This window comes from Anopheles gambiae, chromosome 2 (genome assembly GCF_943734735.2).
Source record: "Anopheles gambiae chromosome 2, idAnoGambNW_F1_1, whole genome shotgun sequence".
Taxonomy (NCBI): domain Eukaryota; kingdom Metazoa; phylum Arthropoda; class Insecta; order Diptera; family Culicidae; genus Anopheles; species Anopheles gambiae.
The window spans coordinates 56315715-56338403 of record NC_064601.1 but is presented as its reverse complement, the minus strand read 5'-3'; the positions used below and the strand labels follow the sequence as shown (position 1 = coordinate 56338403).

Genomic DNA, 22689 nt, shown 5'->3' with positions numbered 1-22689 from the left:
CCAAATTGCCGAATCACGCATTACGCCTGCTGCGTTAGAAGACTGACGGACAGAGTAAGACAGTAAAACTTTAATTCATTAACCCTTAATTAGGTAATTAATTAGCGCACGCGATTCATCTTCTTCGCATGAATACATTCCAAGCACCGGTACCTTGGCACGATATTCTGACGCTCTGGCATGGGTGTCCAGTGCTGGCAAACGATTCCGCCTGGCCTCCTCGTTTACGAGCGCAATGTACGTGTCCGAGTTTTCGGGATTCGGTCGTCGCTTCCCAGGTTCGGTTTGCCGGATTTACAGAACCTTGCATTCATCCTTCAATCCATTCGAACCTCATTTAGCATGATACCCCGCCAGTCCAGGCCCATCTCAACCCCACCAATTTCGTTCAAGGATTAGCGCACCAGTGCACGGATACAGCAAACAGGAAGCCTGATCTCATTAGAATATCAAAGCGTTTCTGCAAGCAGCCTCGTAGATTGAGACGGTTGCCGTGAGGTGGAAGATAAGTTTCAATTTAGATTTAAACGGTAATGAGTTGCATGACGGCAAGGCGAACGAAAAGTGAGGCTGTTTGATCGTGCGCTTACAGCACCTAGAAAACTTTGTTCCTTGCTTTGGCTTGCTGTCCGTTTTTTTTTTTTCACGGACCATTATCAAAATCCCGTTTCACGCAAAGCAGGACTTAAGCAGTACATGTCTCTCAGAAAAGGATGGCCTTGATTTGATAGCAAAATTAATTGAAAACCTTTACTTTACGCGCGCTGTTTTTAACGGGTGACAAAACACTTTACTGTCGTCGGTATTTAAGCCCATCGAAGTGCCAATCATTTGATAAGTGCGATTTGAAAAAGTGCTGTTGTTTGGCAAATAAAAATACTTTTATTACACCCGTAATTGAAATTGTACAGCACCTCACGATGCTGACGGTACTAAATTTTGAACGGCAAAAAGCACGGCTTACGGAAAGTCAAAGTCACGTTATTAAGGAAGATGTTGCTCCATCTCATGATAGGACGTAGTTAAATTATAATGAACAAAACACACAACAGCGTGCTGAATATTCCGATGATAAATTATAAACATAATGCTCAAGTAGGAACAGGAAAAGTAAGACAGAACGAAAGTACGTAAGAAATGTCGGCAGTTAGGAGGAACAATTTAACATAAACATTACTGTTTAAAATGTCATCTACTCAGCGGTGCGTTATGCTCTGTCGTGTATCAATATTATCTAAGAAAACTCTCCCGGGAATGAACAGTATGGTAGAAGAATGCTTGAGAAGCACTATACACGGTTTGCCGCCGCCATTCTTCTTGCATTGATCGCTTTGCTTTTACTGTGTGACATTGCAAACTATTTACAGAAGCTGAAATGCCGCAGGGAAATATCGCAATATGCCGCTGGTGCTTCAAATGGGAGTTAAATAAATGATTTTTATTCTCTTTTGAGAAAATCAACATATTTCGATTGTCGGCCACAACATTCGATAGGCACAGGAATGGAAGAAAAATAAAAGAGATTTACGAATATCGATGTAACCAGAAGAATCAAACCATTAAAATGATTATCGCTTTATAGTAATGGGACGGTCATGCTAATCCTTAACGCAATTGCACTGCTCCAAGCAAAGCTTTCAATATCGAATCAACGTTTTTAGTATTAAGTTCATTGTTTACATTTTGAAAAAGATGACCTTTTTAAACATACTTACTCACTTATCCGATCCACCGCTTTAAAGTTTTGGCGTCTAGCAGAAGTGCCCGAAAACGATCACGGGCCTGTGATTTCTGTTTTTGTCTATCTTGTTTCCCGGCCACATTTGTTTATCAAACGCCTGGGACCTGTTTTGTTCTATCAAAAGCACAATCGATGCTTTCTCTCAGCTTGAATTATTTACGACCGGTTATAAGATCCGTATCGGTTTGGAATCAGATCTAAGATGAAGCGAGACCTGGACCGGGAAACAGTTTTGTTTTAAGTTTAACAACATGTCGCTATGCCCGATTCATATTTCACAAGGCTCGATTAGAAATGACAGTGCCCAATTAAGGGTTTACGTCGCCTGAATAAGTATTTACGGCGACCGATAACGCTTTGACTATGCCAGATTGGCTAGGTATACCCTGTAATACTTAAACGAGTTTAAAAAGCGAACCATGAAACAATTGAAATCTATTAAAAGGAATAATAATACGAAATAGAGACATAGGAAAAAGGTAGTAAGACTAGTTCTGGCTTCTAAATTGAAGGTTAAAGTTCACAGTTATAATTCGATTAAGGAGTAATCGAATGATGCGAACAAATGCGTATCCGTAACATCTTCTTCCAGTTCCTATCTCGCTTCAGCGTGTCATGGATGTCGTTGTCTAACCCCGCGCTTCGAATGACGTCTTCCAGGGCGACGTTGAAGAGCAGACAGGAAAGATAGTCTCCTTGCTTCAGACCCCTGCTAGATTTCAACGATTCCGACATCAAGTTCGATACTCTCACCTTGCACTGCACCCCATTCGTGGTGGCCTCTAACAGCCGGATCTACTTCTCAGGGATGTGGAACATCATGCAGTTCTATTGCTCATTCCGGTCTATGGTGTCATAGGCCGCCTTGAAGTCGATGAACAGGTGGTGTGTAGGGGTCTGGTGCTCTCGCCACTTCTGGAGGATCTGCAGTAGAGTAAAAATTTGATCGATGGTGGATTTTCCTCCAACAAACCCAGCTTGGTAGCTCCCGACGAAATTTGTAGCAAGGGGCTCCAGCAGCTGTTCGTCTGACTCTTCAAAACGGCGCTCCTTGGCCTGGAAGAGCAGGGTTTCCTGTTTCCTCAGTCGTCTATAGATCTCCACGTTCTGACGGGTTTCATGCCGTAGCATGCGAGCGCGCGCTGCATTCTTCTCGGATAGTACTCGTCTGCACTTTTCGTTGAACCATTACTTTTTCTCTCTACGTGCTAAGCGGCCGATGTTGTGTTCGGCTGCAGTACTAATGGCTCGATCCACCATACACCAGTGTTCTATAAGGGGTAACGCGGCGATGCCGTTGTCGGCCGGAATCGTTTCCCCTCGCGCTATCGCCTACCCCTTCGCCACATCAGCACACTTCAACCTGTCCAGATTGAGCCTTGGGGTGGGATGACTCCGTTGATTATTAAAGAAACACGGATCTTTTAAACATTTCAGAAGTTTCATTTTAACAAGTTTTTTACACGATCGTTAACTTCAACTGTTGATTTGCAACTAACTTACAGTAACATGAATCGATCGTTATAAAATTTATTAAAGACTACTTCTATAAATACATTGTTACTTCGATTACACGCGGCTATTTGGTTCCTCGATCCTCTCCGACGATCGCTCTCAGGCGCTTACGGGTCGTCAACTGCAGTAACAGTACCGATACATCCTCTGTTATCTTCAAATATTGGGAGAAGTTTTGTAAACGTTAGTCCAAGATCCTCCAAAAGTCTCCCAAATAGTCCCAACCAAATAGCTACAGCCGTAGCAGCACTTAAAGCGACGTATGCAGCTTCACTGGATGTTGTGGTAACAGTTGTTTGTTTTTTGCTTGACCATGAAACTGTGTGTTGCTACTTGTGTAGCACTCGATTAAATGAGTCGCAAACGGTAAAGATAATTTTACAAACTGTTGTTTATTCACGCAGATTTCAAGCAAATTTCAAGCAGTTTTAAAATTGGTGCTTTCTTTCCGTGGTCTAATTTGCAACTAACTTTGCGTTTAGCGATGGCGCCCTGTTCTCGATCAGCTGTGCGAACTTGACCCTAGTTGAACCGCTTCCTGATTGATCCTATTCTGGGAGAACTAGTTGTCGCACAAGCTAACCCTGTCGTCCCTTTCGGTGCATCTAGTGCGCCATCTGACGGGTAAAGTGGGAGTTAGGTCGATCTGCTGTTGACAGATCGATGTTTACAAACATTACTTCTGTCTAGAACGCATGTGGTCTATATCGTGCCAACACTGTGTTTCCAAAAACCTTGAATATGTAGTACCTTAACTGATTTCCGATCGATAACATCGGCTGTCCAGTCTGCATCTGCAAATCCGACGAGCTGTTCGACTTGTTCGTTCCTTTTCAAAGTCAGTACCAAATTCTTTGTACCTTGGAGATACCATACAATTCGCTTCAGCGCTATCCAGTGTTGGTGTCCAAGATCCTGTTGAAATCGACCCATATATTTAACAGGATAACTCAGAAGTTCACGGTAAGGTTCTGTTATACCGGCATCTCCTGTTCCAAGTTTCTGACCTTTCTCCATAGGTGTTCTTGAGGAATTACAATCTGCCATGCCAAATTATTCAAGAAGTCGATCGATATTGGCAACCTGTAACAGCTTCATAATTCCTGCATTTTTATGATAGTCGATCTTGATTCCCAAACAATATTTCAAAGTTCCACAATCCTACATCTCGAATATTTCCAATAATTTCAATTACAGCTCCATGATGGTATTTTTGTTTGTGCCTGCTATCAAATCATCGTCATATAGTGCAATTTATATGAAATCGTTGCCTTGTTTGTTAAGCCAAGTGTAAAGGAAGTAGTCATGCTTGGAACGAACAAATTCTAGCTACAACAGTGCGTCATTGAATTTTTCATTCCAGCAACGGGGCGATTGCTTTAGCCCGTATAATGATTTCTTCAAACGGTATACCATGCCCCGAATATCCCTTTTAGATACCACCGGCCAGTACTGTTCGAATTGTTGTTAGTTTTGCCACCGGCGCGTATGTTTCGTGATAATCTATTCCAGGCTTCTGCAGAAAACCCTTCACTACTAGTCGGGCCTTACACTTTACTGGACTACCATTCTCATCATCCTTTACACGAGAATGAATTTCAATGGTTTACACGATGTCAGTCGCTTCTCTAATGCTCAAACTTCGTTTGTTTTAAATGAAGACAATGCATCCTTAGCTATAGCTAAGATATGGATAGCTTCCATCCATAATGTACGATCTTCCCGATGCACGAATTCGCTGTACCTAGATGGTGGTTCTGTTGACAACTGTCTAGTGCCATTCGTTTGGCATGTTAGAATTAATAAGCATAGTTCTGAACTTCTCAACCATCATTCTGTTAAAACGTTCTGCAACGACATTCTGTAGACTACCGTACACTGCAATTGAATTCCTTTTTGCTGGTAATATATTAGCTGCTCACTGGATCATTATTCACGGCCCTGATGTACGGTTATTTTGCTTATTTTTCTCTTGAAGTGAGCTGGTGCCATTGTTTCATACTCTTTGAATCGCTCAAATACCTCGGACTTACTTGTAATTGTATATACTACCGCAAAGTGCTTGAAATTATTTCTGAAGCAAACAAAATAGTTGGATCCGATTCATACAACAGGATTTATAGGACCCCAAACTTCTGAATGTATCCTATCTAATATATTCTAATACGTTTAATGTGGGCGTGTGGCTCGTATTCGGTTACCATCAAACGGTTCTCTACAATGTTTCCCGAGAACGTACGTGTCGCAAAAACCACGCTGCTTTGGCTTTGGATCTAAACCAGCTACCATATTATGCCGCACTAAAGCGTCCATAGAGTGTTGACTAGCATGTTCAAGACGACGGTGCCATAGTGTACTCACCTCAGATATACACATACTTGCAGATGATCGGATCGTCTCCAGCTCTAGTTGCAACTCGTAAAGGTTTCGCCGTATATGAGCCACAGCAATCATATCCTTCTTGTGTTGCATTATAGCCTTCTCACAGACATTTTTGCGAGTGAAGAGATCATCAATTCCAGCATCCGACATTTTCTTGACAGAAAGTAGGTTGCTTCTCAACTCCGGTAGATCAATTACATTCGTGATTTCCACCGTACCGCATTCTTTGGTTTTTTCTGTTAAGCTACCTTCATATTCGCCTACCAAAGTTACACCGTCATTGGCAACGTCCACCACGAACGGTTCGTTGAGTTTCTTTATATTTTTTAAATATTTTCTATTTATTGCTGAATTGGTCACTGCATTCAGTGGGCCTCATCGCGAACGAAAGTCGATAACGGAGTGGATAATTTAGCCGATCGGTTAGCAAAATTCCAATGTTATCCAATTGGGTTTTCTCAATCAGAATCTTCGCTAACCGATCGGTTTGGCAGTGGAGTGGAATGGTGTTTGCCGCCATAGCAACGTGGTTAAAAAGTCGAGCAGTGGGATATGCAGTTGAAAACTTCATATAAAAAAAACCATTTCAGTCGGATATCCATATCTACTGCTCCACCCCAGTTGATATAACAGTGGAAAACTAAATAATATTAAAAACCATGTTTCACAGCTCGCAAAAAAGGATGTTTTATCGCTGTTTGAGTTATTTAAGATGTTTTATCACTCGATATAGGTAAAATATTCTTTTTTAGAAAATATAAATTTACCTGTTTTTTTAAAATAAATAATCAAAACACATAAATTTAGGTTGATAACAGGTATCTAGTTTTTATAGTTCAAGCTAAGAAATAAGAAATAAAAAAAAATCCTTTTCTGCTAATCCTTCTCTTTTATCCAACCTTATGTTATGGCCTTATGGCATGTTAGAATCCGTTCCGACACGTAAATGCAACGAGATTGGGAAGACCAGTATTATAACTATGTACAAGAAATTATAAGCAACTCATATCCGTTGGAGCGGCGAGTTCCGGTCGGAATCGTTTGCGTTGTTTTGCACCTATCGAAGGTGTTGTGCCTACTTGTACCTTCCGGACTATCCCCAAAAACTCAGGGTCGCTTATGGAAGGGTACAGCCCGGGAGTGTTCGGATTGACACACACATCGCTATGTTCCACGCCTCGTGATAAACGTGTCACCCAATGATTTTTTTTAATCCATTTTAACGAATATGTACACTTGAATAGCTTCTCTTCTGAATCACATACATTACAATTTTAACGTAGTTATTTTATTTTTATCAAATCTGACGCAATCATCATCGTACGTGTGGAAGCACACTCATTGTCGTATCAAGCTCGCCAGTCTTCAGTGGACGGTCCTTGTTCAAGGTATGGAAACGATCGTCCCAGGTGTTGTGCAGGGAGAGGGGGTGGGGGGAGATTTCATCTCTTGGCTTTGAATCAAATACACTATAATTTTTTTCTTTGGGAAGTGGGGGGTATTGGTCGGAATCCCTCATATATGGGCCCCTGTAGTCTTTGAGTCTCTTCGTCCATGGAGCCTCTATCGTTCATGGAGGTCCACGATGAGACTACTGTACACACCATATATGCTGGACTTTATATCCACGGAGCCTCCTGCGGCCAATCAGTCCGCTTACGGTTAAATCCGCAATTGCGGAGAGGGCGTAGTAGGTTTAAATTTAAGTGGCCAGATGACTTGGAGGCTTCAGTCATTAAGGCCAGGATAATGGACTGGCGCGGGCGAGAGACCGTGAGCGGTTTCGGACATTCTTTATTGCACGGAATAAGTGTACCGCGTTGTTTCAATATATTTTTGCACGAGGGCGTAAAATACGGACGTTCACGGATCCAACGTTCGCGGTGGCTGGAGTTGATGGACGCACATGGTATATGGCACAGGACAAGCGTCAGTGAAGGTGGCAAGCTCAGAAAGGATTCAAACCTCGTCCTCCAGTTCATACGATTTTGTTTCAACTAGACTTGTTCAGCCTACAACCCGTTTTACACTTTACCCGGATTGTTTGAATAGGCCTACAGTCAGTACTGTCTAAGGCCTGGTGTGGATTCTTCACTAGATGGTCCGTAAATAAGCAAAATTTACTATTTTATTCATTCCGCAAAACAACACCTCTAAATGTAAACAAAAGTGTGATTGACAGATAGGCAAAATCAATGGCTACTCGAATCGGAAAGAGTTATCCACCGGTGGAGAAATTATCCACCGGTGGAGAAAATTATCCACCGGTGGAAAATAAATTCCACCGGTGGATTCGAGCAAATTAACTGATCGGATAAATTTTATCGACTTTCGTTCGCGATGAGGCCCAGTATCAACGATGAAAGAGTTTACTACGAATTATTTTTCTTCGACTTGAAGCTGCGATTTCACCATAAAACTCACAGTTTTCTCTGCCACGACAGAGTTGGCATTTCTTTTTTTTATTTATTTATTTATTTATACAAATGTCCGCCTCGAGGGCTTAACAATGTTTCTTAATTACTAAGGAAAGGATACGGATGAGGAAGAATGAAGACGAGAACGGAAGAGGGATAAAGGAGTGTTAAAATCGAACAAATGATAGTATGAATTAAATGCAATCTGAGCTTTAAGGAATGGGTCCAATGGCACCTTCCAATCTAGCAATATCCTGCACATTATTGGGGGACCAAACTACACAAGCGTAATCGAGAATGGGGTACCCAGCAACAATAGAGAGACTTGAGACACAAGGGATCGCGGATAAACTGAGACAAACGGGTAATAAGGCCCAAAGTACGATAAGCTTTGCTTGTGACAAAATCGATATGGTCTTTGAACGTAAGCTTTTCATCCAACCAGACGCCAAGATCTTTGACTGAAGTTACACGATTGATGGGAATATCCCTTAACGTGTAGTTCCAAAGTACACCCGTAAGGTAAGGAACGACCAAACGAGATGGCGTTGCATTTTAGTGGACAAAGACGCAAGCCATTTTGTTCACACCAAACAGAGAAAGAGGAAAGTACATTTTGAAGATCATAACAATCCTCAGGAGAAGAGACAGGAAAGAAAATTTATAGGTCATCCGCATACATAAGAAGACCATCGGGCGGAAGCACATTTACACAGTCATTTACAAACAAGACAAACAAAAGGGGGCTTAAAACGCTCCCTTGTGGGACACCAGACAGGCCCACAAAGCGGTTTGATAGACAATTTAAGACACGGACTCGGTAAGATCTTCCAACTAGATAGGACTTCAACCAGGCGACAATAACAATAACAAATTGATAGGAACACTATCAAATGCTGCCTTGAAATCCGTATAAATCGTGTCCACTTGACGATCAGAGGCCATGTTGTTGAAAATGAACGAAACTAGGGACATGAGATTAGAAGAGGTCGATCGTTTGGGCATAAAGCCATGCTGGTGAGGTGAAATATAATGCGCTACACGCTTAAGCAGTGAGAAGTGAATAACATATTCGAAAATCTTGGCCGAAGCACAAAGCAATGACACCCCGCGATAATTTTTGGCGTTAGCTTTTTCACCTTTCTTATGTACAGGCACCAGCCATGCACATTTCCATAACATTGGAAAGGAACCGGAATTTAACGACTTCCTAAATAAACGATACAGTAATGGAACAAAAATCAATACGCATTTTTTAATCACAGATGAAGGAATACCATCGGGACCTGGAGAGAAAGAGAGCTTGAGCTTAGATAGAGCCATATCAACAACATCCTCATCAATTGCGACATCAAAAGAAGGGATGACATTTGATGGTGTATGGGTGAGGCCATCCGACAAAGACAAGGGACAAATAGTTGGGTCAACGAATACGCTTGCGAAGAGTTTAGCAAACAAATTACATTGGTCAGCGGGAGAACTGGCTGACTCGCCGTCCAAGGAAAGTAGGGAAGGTATAGTATTAGGGTTTACCCTGGCATTACAGTACCGCCAAAAAGCTCGCGGATGCATCGAGAAGCGATCTTGGAGCCTAATTAAGAATGCGTTGTGGCGCCATCGGTTATAAGAGCGATACGCCGATTCCGGTCGATTCCGACTGTTCCGACGATTCCAGACGATTCAAGTTCACGTTCCGGCCGCCGCGCATATGTCAATGCTGTCTGTCGTACATTTAAGCCAGGAATGTCGCGCACTGAGTTCCTCAATATCGTTCGATATGGACGCTAGCATCTTGTGTTACTGTTTGTATCTATTTGTATTAGGTTATGCACTGAATAAATGACATGAAATGAAATGGAATTCCAACGATTCCAGACGATTCCGGGCGATTCCGGGCGATTCCGGACGATTCCGGGCGATTCCGGGCGATTCCGGGCGATTCCGGGCGATTCCGAGCGATTCCGGGCGATTCCGGGCGATTCCGACGATTCCAGACGATTCCGGGCGGTTCTGGCTTGTCGGATTGAACCTACCCTTCGGAACTGGGTCCGAAATTTGTTGGAATCGTCCGGACCCAGTTCCGCTTTTTTGTGCGTTTTGCCCAACTCTAGTCAGTACAAACACATCGAACTCGGACTCAATGATTGCCATACGAATGTCAGCGATTTTTGTGCGAAGTCCTCTCACATTCTGATAGTAAATAAATAAATTATTGGAGAGTGTAGTTGAGACTGTAGTATAGTTGTTTACGCCACGTGGGATTCCTCTGGAACTATTGTACGTTGTAACAGGTTGTTGGTGTTGTGCTGTGGCTGTGTTAGTGGTACACAATCTGGTGCGTGAGGAGAGTGTAGGTGTATCGGATCACTGGAGTTGTTCAATGGAAGATGTTGGGTTGCTGATCGGCATTGTAACGGGTCGCTGATGTAGTGCAGTGGATGAGCCTGTGTTTGTGGTAAACATTGCGGTGCGAGAGTAGCAGTTGGAAATTGAGGATCGTGATTGACAAACCTCCAAAAATTTTGTGTATTGGTAGTTCGTTTATCAATGAATTCGCCGAACACAATACCTCGGTGCCAGGTGGATGCTGATAGTGCTTTCTCTTTGAAGATAAGCGACATTCCGACTTTAAACGATACAGAAGTCAGTGTACTTACTTCACGACCAATTGGCAACAGCTTTATTATAATCACGTCATCGGTTCCCAGTTGTCCAATGACCATCTCTTTAACTTCCTGATCGGAAACCGAAGGAGCAATTCGTGTTATATAGAGCCAAAATCTGGCGTCGTTTGATGCATTCATAGGAATTGTCAACACAGTCCGAGACGAAGGTGAAATGTGTGCTGCGCCAATGTGTAGAGGAGCCGCAGAATCAGGAGCAGGAGGAGTAAAATCGACAAGCCTACGTTTAGGCGCATTCCGTTGCGGTGCATTCTGCGAAGCACGATCCATATGATGGCCGAGAGCTAATAGGTGTAACTGCCGCGATGTTTGAGGTAGGTGGACGTTCCATATTCGATGTGTGCGTGAGAGCGCTGCCTCTATCAAGCATCACGAACACATCGTTGCGAACAGCATCTAACGCTTGAGTTAAGCGGCTATCGAACTCGCAAAGCAATTCCGATTTTAAGTTGGCCAATTCAGCAGAAATGTTATCCATGAGTGCAAGTCTCCCGTTACGTCGCAAATCGGTACAGCAGCGACACATCCATAATGATTGGGTGTTCGGGCGCAGAAGTTCAGATAGCGCCCCGTCATTGATCCCAATACAGGAAACATGAAGAGTTGCCTTGCAGAGTCCATCACACATATACACATCCGCGTTATTGATCAGTAGCGAACACACTGGGCAGGACACTGACATCGTCGAAGTGGTACTAACACAGATGCACTATGCCGAGGCGACAACAATCAGCAGAGACGGAAAGCACTCGAGTAAGATAATCCGAATTAAACCAAGAAGAGGCAGGCAGTGTGCATATAACACAATTTAACAATGCACTTATGATATTTATCCGTCCACATGTCCAATTCACACAACAATAGTCACAAAGGCGTATGAAAAATAACCGATAATCCAGAGCGCAAATAGGAGGCGTCTAAGCAGTGCGTTTGACGTTTGACGTTTTGACGGAATGCCAACACCTTCCTTTACAGAAGAGCACTTAACCTAAAGGAACTCGGTTCTTTTAAACACAAGTTTTAATTATTAATCACAGAGAGTTTCTGGCGTAGCTTTACCATGACCAGGAAATGGTCCGAGTCGACGTTTGCGTCTCTATACGTTTTGACGTCGATAATATCCGAGAAGTGCCTTCCGTCAAATAGAACGAGGTCCATTTGGGAATTTGAATCACCTTTAGGGTGTCTCCAGGTGTAGGTATGACGGTGTGCATGCTAAAAGAAGGTGCTGCGGATGTTCATATGCTTGAAGGAGGCAAAGTTTATCAGCCTGATGCCCTTGTAGTTTGTCAGCTGGTGAACGCTGAAGCTTCCGATGGTTGATTTATATGCCTCGTCCTGTCCGACCTGAGCATTAAAGACTCCGATGACGATCTTCACATACTGTATTTTATGCAGCGGTCGTGCTCCCTCTCCAGCTGCGTATAGAAGGCCTCCATTTCGTCATCGGTGCTCCCAAGTTGCGGACTGTGCATCGGACTGTGCAAAAGTCAGGGCTAACGGATGTAAAAAAATATTTCGATTGGCTTTACGCAAGTAAGGAAGTCACTTTTTGTTCAAAGGTAAAGGCAAACTGTTAAGGAATCCTTAGAATTGTATTTTTAAGTTAAAATTTATTATGAATATATGCATGAATAAAAAAAAAACATTTGTTTTGATGCGGAAAATGTCACGCAGGCTGATATAATCCAGAAGGATTATTCATGCTTAAAAACGGTGAACTTATTAGGGTATCTAGAAAATTATAGGGATGCATAAAGTCTTAATCATTATCATGCCAAAGATAAATATAATTCATGTATTTAACGTGTTCAAACATGTACAGTAACCGAGCCCTAGAACAAAAATGTTCAACCAATTCGAAGTAGTAATTATTCTATCTAAATAATGAACAACGGCATTGAGGAAATTTGGACACTAAATGCATGTAAGGCAGCAAATTTAAACTACTCCTTCATTTCTGATACTTGCAAAGTTAAAGAAACGCTAAAATTATGAAAAAAAAATATTAACATTCTCGTTAAAATTACTATACTACTTCTGTTGGAACCTTGCAGAAACGATATTTGGCTGATTGACGATAAGGCCATATAGCGCTTGGCCTAAATTACGTAGTACGCAGATAACTACCCAAAATAGTCGATAGGCCAATAATAGCTAATATCAAATGATTTTAGCATCATATAAGTTAATATTGGCAGTTTACGTGTTCATTTTGCTATGAAATGACGCCTGTCCGAATTTCAGCGGATCGCATGATGATCAAGTGAAGGTTACGCTTAACGATGTTATGATTGTTCCGTCACTTGCTGGAAATTTGCTCTCGGTGAGTAAGATTTGTGATCTTGAATTCAACATTTTATTCGATGGAAACGGTTTCAAAATTATTGAACTTTGACTTTGACATAGTGGACTCTATCGGCTGAAAAATTACGTGGAAAAAGTACTACTTACAAAATAGAAACACCCGGAACTCTGTGAACATTTGTGGCACCGTCGTTTAGGCCATAGAGATCCCGAAGCCATCTCTGCGATTGTTCAAAAAGAACTTGGATATGGACTACAAATGAAGAGATGTGATGTTCAATGTGTCTGCGGAATGTGTTGTGAAGGAAAGATGAGCCGCTTATCGTTCCCGAAAGAATCTTCAAGCAAGTCGCATACAGTTGGTGATTTAATTCATTTTGACATTGGAGACCCTATGTAGAAGTTACTACACCGGGAGGTAATAGATATTTTATGACGATGTTAGATGATTTTAGCGGATATAATGTTATCTATCCGTTGAAGGAAAAGTCAGAGGCTGAGTATTTTTGTATCTTGGATCTACAACTATATCTTTTATAAATAATAAGTATTATTTTACACTCGGAGCTATACGATACGTCCTTTGGCTTAGCCGATCGAGAAAGAAGAGAACGATCTCTTTATCCCGAAGCGCGTCGATCGTGCATTCACGCACACGTGTTGGGGCGAAGCAATTACAGCTGTAAACTATCTGCAAAATCGGCTACCATCATCATCAATTGAGAAGACACCTTACCAATTTTGGCTTTGTGAATAATAAGAATCTTTCATATAGTCATATAAAAATTTTTGTTTCGGAAGCATACGTACATGTACCGAAAGAGAACCGTTTTAAACTCAAGGAAGCCTTCACATCAAGGCGGAGAAAATGGTTTTCGTTGGATATGCTGAAGAACGAAAAGCCTACCGTTGTTTGGGTCGCAAAACTAATTAGATGGTGATTAGTAGATTCATAGAAATTCACAGAAATGCACGAAACGGATTTGGAAAGATCCAAGACTGAATCGATTGAACCAACTATTGAAATGGTACAACTACCATCGTCGAGGACCGCACTAATGAAAACCTACGGAAGTATTGAAACACAAACCCAAGCAGTGGTTGAAATTGAAGATCATGAAACCACCATCACACAGGAACTCGGAACAATGATACATGATGAACCCCCCTTGGATGAACTGGACGATACGGTTTATGAGAACGCGTCCGAGGGTGAGCAGTCATTTCAAGAACTTCAATAAGACGAAATTCCTCGACGATCGTTGCGACCTAATAAGGATGTTCCTCCCAAGCGGTTGATTAAGGAAGCTTTAATCGCCAAAAACGAGGAGAAGGAAGCACGAAACTTACAGGAGGCGCTAAACTGTGAGGACAGTTTTGAATGGAAGAAAGCCATGGCGAATGAGCTGAAATCTCAAGCAACAAATGACACATAGATTTGGTGGAACTACCTGTAGGCCGTAAGCTAGTTGGATGTAAATGGGTTTACATACGGAAGCGAAATGCAGCTGGCAATATTTTGAAATATAAAGCACGTGAAATATAAGCAGTGGCACAGGGATTTAGTCAAAAATATAGGGAAGATTGTGATGAAACCATTGGCCATTGCAAGCATGAAAAAGCTGATTCTGAAACACTTCGATGTGAGGCCTGTATGGTAATCTCCAAGAGGAGCTATATATGAAACAACCTGTTGGTTATGAGAAGAAAGGAGCAGAAAAGCTGGTATGCAGACTTAGGAGGAGTTCTTACGGGCTGAAGCAGTTTGCCCGGTGCTGGAATCATCGATTACATGACGTTCTTGTTGGAATGCAGTTTGTGCAAAGTAATTCGGATCACTGCTTATACACAAAAGATGTTAGCGGCGATCGAATCTACATCTTAGAGTATGTCGATGATATTCTAGTCGGAAGTGAGAAAGAAGCTCATACAGGCAGTTGGCGGATAACGGTACGCGGACTGAGTGGCCGCGGGAGGCCCCGTCAATTTAGGGGCCCCGTGGATGGTAATTCCAGCACATACAACAGTGTGTACAGTAGTCTCATCGAGAACTTCTGTGCCCAATAGGGGCCTCATGAACGAAGAGAGTCATACTTGATGTTTGGTACTTGGTGTCTTAAAATGATCTAGATAATTTTTTTATTATATCGTTTCATAGATTAGAAAAACGATCAAGTATAATTATTCGTTTTTAGGCAGCGTGTTAGATCGTCATCAGGAAGTTTGTGATCTAGGTGTTTCACTATACTCTAGTTTAAATTTCCATTTACACGTTGACAATACTGTTAACAAGGCATACAAGATGCTAGGTTTTATCTTTCGACAATTCCGATAATGTAGTTATGTCTTAAGTCTTATGTCGTTGTTTACATGTCTTGTGCACTGGTGGGTGATGTACTGCTCAGTACGTTGGTTCCCAAATTGCACTACGATGCGCAACACAATAGAGGCAATACAACGGAAGTTTACAAGACTTGCTTTAAAATGCCATCAATTCAGAGGAACTACAACCTTGCCAAGTTATCGCTCGCGTTGCCTGCTGCTTGGTCTACAGACGTTCGAACACCGTTTTAAGGTAAACCAATGAGTATTTGTTGCTAAAATATTCGTCTAAACATCGAATTAGACGTTGCTTCTTCGAGATGAGCAACATCTACGTGCCCTCGAGACCTCTTCGCTTTCATAACTTGCTTGTTGGTGAGAGCAGGCATACCTTATATGGATACAATGAGTTGTTACTAGCTATGACAAGGCAATTTAATACATGGTCTTATCACTTTGATTTTAATTTAACGACCAACACATTTAAAGAGAATATTTTATTATTTTCCAATATTGGCTACACCGGATTCAGGCAGATGATAGGGAAATAAGTTAGGGATTAGGTGTTGAATACCTAAATTAATAAATTAAATTATTATTAAATAAATAAATAATTAAACTTTATGGGTAGTCGAAGGATCAAACCCCTCCCCCCCCCCTCGCTCGACAGCAATAGGGGGCCTCAACTTCTGTTACCGCTTAAGGCCCCCGATACCCTAAATCCGCCACTGCGTACAGGGGAAATTTATTATTCATTCAAAAAGGATTTTGAAATGACGGATCTAGGAGACCTGAATTATTTTTTAGGTCTAGAAGAGCATTCGCAAAGATGAAAACCGAGAGTGTCCCATTGAAGGATTCGTCTACGTACAGAAGCCTAGTCGAAGCACATTTGTACATCGCGATGTGTGCAAGACCGGACATAGCGGTGTGTACATCACTACTTGGACGTCGTGTGGCCTCACCAACAGAGGCAGATTGGCTACAGCTGCAAAACGTATAGTACATTATTTGAAAGGGACGAAACATTGGCGATTACACTATGACGACAAGGCAACATATTTAGTTGTATACTCAGATGCTGAAGCAGAATTCGTGGCGTTGAGCGAAGTGAGCCAAGAAATCGTTTGGTACTACGTACGTACCTCGTCTGTTGGACGATCTTGGTGAAGCTCCACGACAACCTATTGTAGTGATGGAAGACTATCAAAGTTGTATAAAATTCATAGGGTCAGAGCGTATAAATCGACGTTCGAAGCATATTCATGCAAGGGAATAATTTAACTGGAATATTGCCCTACAGAAGACATGTTTCTGACATGCTAACCAAGCCGCTTGGAGCAATCAAGATAGTCAAACTATCATTACATTTAAAAATTAAGGTTTAAAATCCTAATTATCTGATGACGTTGAGGAGCATTGGAATAATTGGAATATTCGAATAAGCAACGTATCAGAGATGCATATTTTTTTAAATACAAAATAGTAGGTTCGTTCTACCTTGTTAAACTATTCCGATTTAATCAACTTTAAACACTACACGTATTTTCAATAATAGTGGTCCGAGATTTTAAAAGATATCGGTCTGATTTTTTCTACTATGTATAACAGTTGTCAGAGTAAGACCGAGACTAGCGAATTGAACATAAATAAAAATAACGAACTGCGACGAATATCGGCATGATGATATAATGAATTACCCTACCTCTTTGAACGAGTGTGACTTGTCGTAAAAAAATACTTTCCCGATTCTTACAACTTTAGTGATACCCAACCGTTCAATAAAGTAGCAGGTGTTTATATTATGTGAAGGTTTAAGGACCTATTTTTGTCACAAAGGACCATGACAATCATAATTATCTTGTTTACATCTACAAAACCTGATTTTTTACTTATCTATCTCTCTCAGGGATAAATTTCAAAGGTAGATAGCATTTATGTGCTATCGAGGGGACTGTCCAGATGAGCTACTCTTAAATTATTTGTAGTTTTCTAAAATTTTACGATAATTATTTCAATTTTTTAGATATTAAATTGGACAAATATCTAGGTTCTCTCGAATATGCTAGTCATGTTCTTTATTCTTTATTTGAAAGAAGACGAAAACAGTTATATTTGTCCTTCATTCATGAAAGATAACAAAGCAATGTGAATTTATCTTCATTGAACATCTTTCGCATCGAAACGTTTCGTTTCTAAAACAGATTCCGCGATCTTCATCATTTCATCCCTGATTTCCTTCCAGCGAGACTGGCATGAAAGAAAAGGACAACAGAGTCCCTGCAGGCAACGGCAGAGATTAATTAAAAGTGTGCGGCTTATAGCAAAAAGCATAATTTAAGCTGTTAATCACTCGATGCTTTGTGTTGCATATTTTAACCGGTATGAAAACAATGGAAGTAAAAACAGTAATACTGCTTAGAAGGGACACAGATTTGCTATGCTGACTTTTGAAAATGTTAAACTTATTATTTCATTTCAGATAGTGTATCTGTTAAGTTTTTTTCTATGTTTTGAACACATAATTTCATGCACTCAAATCCTTGACATGTGGTGAGGCGTAATCGTACAAAGTTTAATCATTTTGCGTAAAAATAATGAATTAGTAGTTGTTAAACATTATAGTACCTTGCTGTACTGAAAAAAAAACTTAATAAAACACAGCATCGTACATTCTAAAGCAGCATGGCTCAATATCTGCAAACAATAGCAACGAATATACCCAAAAGAAATTTAGGATATTTTAAAAAAAGAATTTAAGATATTTAAGTAAACAAATATCGGACAATTGGACATTTACCCGGCACATAGCGATATTGAAAAAATGAAAATCAAATTCTATGCCTTTTATGCTTGATATTACTTGTTCCACAAACCTTAAGAACAGCATTTCCCTTCATGGGTAAATACACCCCTAGAAGAAAAATATTAATGATTATGAATACAGTAAGCGAGCGAAGAGGTAGGCTCTAGAAGGGACAGAGATCAATAATGATCTTGATTTTCGATTTTGTCTTTTGTTTTTGTTCAATGACCTCACTTCAAGATTGTTGTTCAGATGCCAAAATCTAGCCATGTTAAACCATAAAAATACTAAAATTTAAGACAACATTATTTTGTATTCGTTTTGGTTTGCAAATGCGTTCGAAGATGTTCCAGCAACATGAAACGAATCGATTTGTTTCTGATACAGCAACAACGTTTCCGCTACATGAGTTTTACAGTTCGTTCTAACCAATTGGCAACAAATGTTTCCGCAACATTTTCATAGATCCTTACGCGTTCCTTACACGTTCGGCATTGGCGTTACCGTTTCCGCAGCACCAAACATTTGGTTGCCAAGGGTTACCGAAAACAACAAACAACCTTTACGATTAAGCATGGGTGATGTTTTTCCATCGCGCTGTTAGTATGTGTTTGTCCGCTGGCGTGTGTTACAGGTTGGCGCATGTTTGAGTGGCGGTTTTCGGCAGACCTACTGGGGCAAATGTCGGTTCCCAAAAGCAAAGCACACTTCGCCAGAACCGCATATACCGGTTGAACGAAGTGACGCTAATTCCATTCTACCCTTTTGTCTTTGGTTGGCTGCTGTCCTGCGGAGGCATGTTGTTTGTGCGATTTTTTATCGCTCGACACTAATTAAAAGTAAACATCCTGGTTGACAGACCTTTCGGTAGAGAGCAAAGTGCCGCAACAAAGTTAGAAGAGTAACCCTCGAACCCCCGTTCACAGTGAATGTTGAGGCTCCGGCATGGTGCAGTAACAGACACAATCTTGGGATTTTTCCCTAACAACGGAAACAAAAACAAACCTATCAGCCTGCCGCCGCCTTAATCTAAAAGTGTCCCAAACACAATGGACGATTATATGCCATCGCGCTATCAGCTGCTCGGCAGAATCGGTGAAGGAGTCCATGGAGTCGTCGTAAAAGCTCGTGACCTGCAAAGTGATGACAAGATGGTTGCCATCAAAAAGCTATCGTTGCGAACAAAGTTCGGGGTTATATCACTCAACACGGTTCGCGAAATTCGTGCCCTGCAGCACTGCCGGTGTGATAATGTGAGTATCCCGTTTGGCCGTAAGTACACAAACACACACCTTTTAATAGCCATTGGCTGGTTGATCGGTTGCCATAGCGACGAGGTTAGGACATTCATGTTGCAGGCATTGGGATTCTGCAGCTAAGTTAGTTTGGTATGAGGGATCGTTTTTAAAATTGCATTTTTTTGTTTACATTTACAGGTTCTAGAGCTACTAGATATGTATCCTGATTTGGCCGGCATATCTTTGGTATTCGAGTACATGCCGCACACACTGTACAGTAAACTAAAAGACGAAGAGAACCCCTTATCCCGAGCAACCGTTCGACGCTATACGGGAATGCTGCTGAAGGGTTTGGCCTATCTTCACGGGTTACGTTTGATGCATCGCGATATTAAGCCTGCCAATCTGCTCATTGATCGACATGATGTGCTCAAAATAGCGGACTTTGGATTGGCTCGCATCTACACCGAACCACAGCAGCAATCAAGCAAGGTGTATTCACCACAGGTTGCCACCCGATGGTACCGAGCGCCGGAAATACTGTGGGGCTGCCAACGGTACGGTCCCTCGATAGACCTATGGGCCAGCGGAGCCGTGTGTGCTGAGATGCTTCGAGGTGTTCCGCTTTTCGCTGGCGCCACCGACATAGAACAACTGGCGCTGGTAGTCCGCACACTAGGAACTCCAAATCAGAAGGATTGGCCCGAAGTGCGAAGCCTTCCGGATTATAACAAAATCCGCTTTCCGAACTCGCGCGGAGAGCGCTGGGAGGACATCTTCCCCAGCTGTACCACTCGCGACGAGATCAGCCTGGTCGATGGGCTGGTGAGATATAATCCTGCTAAGCGTCTCACGGCCGAAGAGGTGGGTTTTTAACCTTTTGTGTTTTCCGGTTCGGCATCGCTTCCTTCCTATTACATCCTTGTGAGAATTTTCTATGCTACCTGCTCAGCCGGGTTGTGCCAGCATTCGAAAGAGCAGTGGTGCATTGTAGTAGCATTTTTAAATCCCACTTTTTTGCTACCCCTAACCCTGATTCCTTTTCAATCCCGGCAATGTTCCTGTGCCTAGCTATCCTGCTCCATCGCTACACTTTTATTTGTCTTTGTAACCTTCATTCATTTGCCGACTATTCGTTCCTGTATGTCTCTGTCCTTGTCTGGCTGACCTACCGTTGACCCTTGGCCCTCGCTTACACTGTACCACACAGGTGGTGCTGTGTACCACCACTATATTTCATTGATTTTTTTTTCTTATTTCTTTTCCTCTGATTATGTACGGTTTGTAGGCTTTACTTCATCCCTACTTCAACAACGCAGCAGCGAGTGCAAATTAATTCGCAACAGGCATCCTTCTCCGGCAACCTGCCCTGTAGCACACCCTGCTGATCGTGCGTTTATGCTACACCATATTTTAAAACCAGGAGGAAACGCCATGCTCACGCGTCAGAAGAGCGGAATAAGTAAAGGACCAAGCATTTTCCATTCCACTTTTCCATGACAGCGGAGCGGCAAGTTGAATTTCCGCAGGCAATTTTGAAGTCCTAGGCCTGGGTAAAAAGTCCTACACCCAGACCCTGTGAAATGTAACGGAACGTAGCACACGCATCACACAGGGAGCTGGAGTTCGTGTTTTGGAGAGTCCCATCGGTACATGAAACAATCGGGCATCCTGCATAATCCGGGCGAAACGGGCAAAAAGTACAAATACTACGAAACTCGAAGATAGCACACTCCGGCGCGGTCCGGAACGTCTACCAACAAAGCAGGAACGCGACTGCAGAAGCTCTGAGGTTCTACCGCGCAATTGGTTCAGCTCCGAAACCAGCGCTCCTTCCGTGTAGTACGAACACGAACTGTACAGAGTACACCATTAAACGGCAATGAACTTTCTCTCACTCTGTTGCTCCCAATTACTTGGGGCGTGATGTACTGGTTGAGCTTCCGAAAGGTGAACGAAGCCAGTCGGAAAGATACGCGCGTCTGATGTTTTGCGATGGATGAAAGAGGCTACTGGCGGTGAAGAAGAATAGCACTAAACTTCTGGTGTCAGGAGCAAATCCACACAATTATGCCATTCGAACTTTCTCATGTGTCGTATCCCAGAGTACGCAGCATGCATGAAACGTAACGTATCGCGGTACACACATAGTATCTCTCTGTTCGCTGTTCCGATTCAGGAGACCTGTTGAAAAATAATATATCCAAGTTACAACCTACGCTGAACAGCTTGCGCGAACGCATGGAATGGTGCGTATCTTTTCCAGTAGCGTTATTATTATATTAATTTAAAATGCCAAATGAATATGCAACATCAAAATGAAACACATAGCGCAACACTTTATTGTGTGGCTTCCTTGGTAAAATCACTCGGCGGCAAATCAGACCTTGAACTCGTTGTAATGTTACTAACATTAAGCACATTTTTACTCAAGTGCTTAATGCGTATCCATTGTGCTGTCAAATCAGCTGCCGATTAATTGGAAATGTTAACATCAAATCGAATCAACTAAAACTGGGTAGCTTTTTCTTTCCAGCAGCGTCTTCGTTATCCTGTACCAATATTTCAAGGAACGGTTTAACTGGGGAGTAATTCAATTTTCATTAATTTTGACTGTTCTGCTTTAAGCTAACGGCTTTAAAGGCTGAATGTCACATTATCGAAAGAAAATTGAATTGCATAACACAGTTTCTCCTGCAACTTTATTCAATTATTTACACCATAACACTGAGTGTAAATTGCCATTCCATTAATATAGACAAGTGCATAGCTAAGAAGTGTATATTTGTATATATGTACAAGTGTATATATGTAGGGAACATATGAAAACGCTCTAAAATTGTTGTGTTCAGATTTTTTCTTTTCTTTAAAAATGTTTCAATGAATGAACATCTTTTCTCCTCGTAATGATTTATTTGGACACGAGATAATTCAATTTAAATAACGATTCTGCATCGAAAAAAAGCTCAGAAATTAAGTCTTAGGGCTAGGTAAATTGTAATTAGTCCCTTTTGTTGCTTATTTAAAATATTTCTTAAAATCCCGGCCACGAAAGGAGCAACAAAATCGAATGCCCCTCGTCATATTAAGCCGTTCCCTTTGAGATCCATGTTTTTGCCTCTTTTATTACAGCCTGGTCAATTTATCTGTGAAAACCCCGCAACTCTAAATCACCACCGACTCGGATGATAAAAAGTTGAATTATTAATCATGGATTTTACCTTGTCACACGGCGAAGTCCTTTCGTGAGTCCTTTTGTTGTACCTTTAGAAGAGTT

At 41.7% G+C, this 22689-nt stretch overlaps 1 protein-coding gene across 1 annotated transcript; it reads left to right on the top strand.

Annotated features, from left to right (window-relative positions):
• Window positions 1-18431: 18431 nt before the first annotated feature.
• LOC1275940 (cyclin-dependent kinase 20) lies at window positions 18432-21630 on the top strand. Its single transcript, XM_315230.4, has 3 exons — window positions 18432-19427; window positions 19611-20276; window positions 20701-21630. Exons 1-3 carry the CDS (start codon window positions 19224-19226, stop codon window positions 20746-20748), a joined length of 918 nt encoding a protein of 305 aa, XP_315230.4. The 5' UTR covers window positions 18432-19223; the 3' UTR covers window positions 20749-21630.
• Window positions 21631-22689: the final 1059 nt, after the last annotated feature.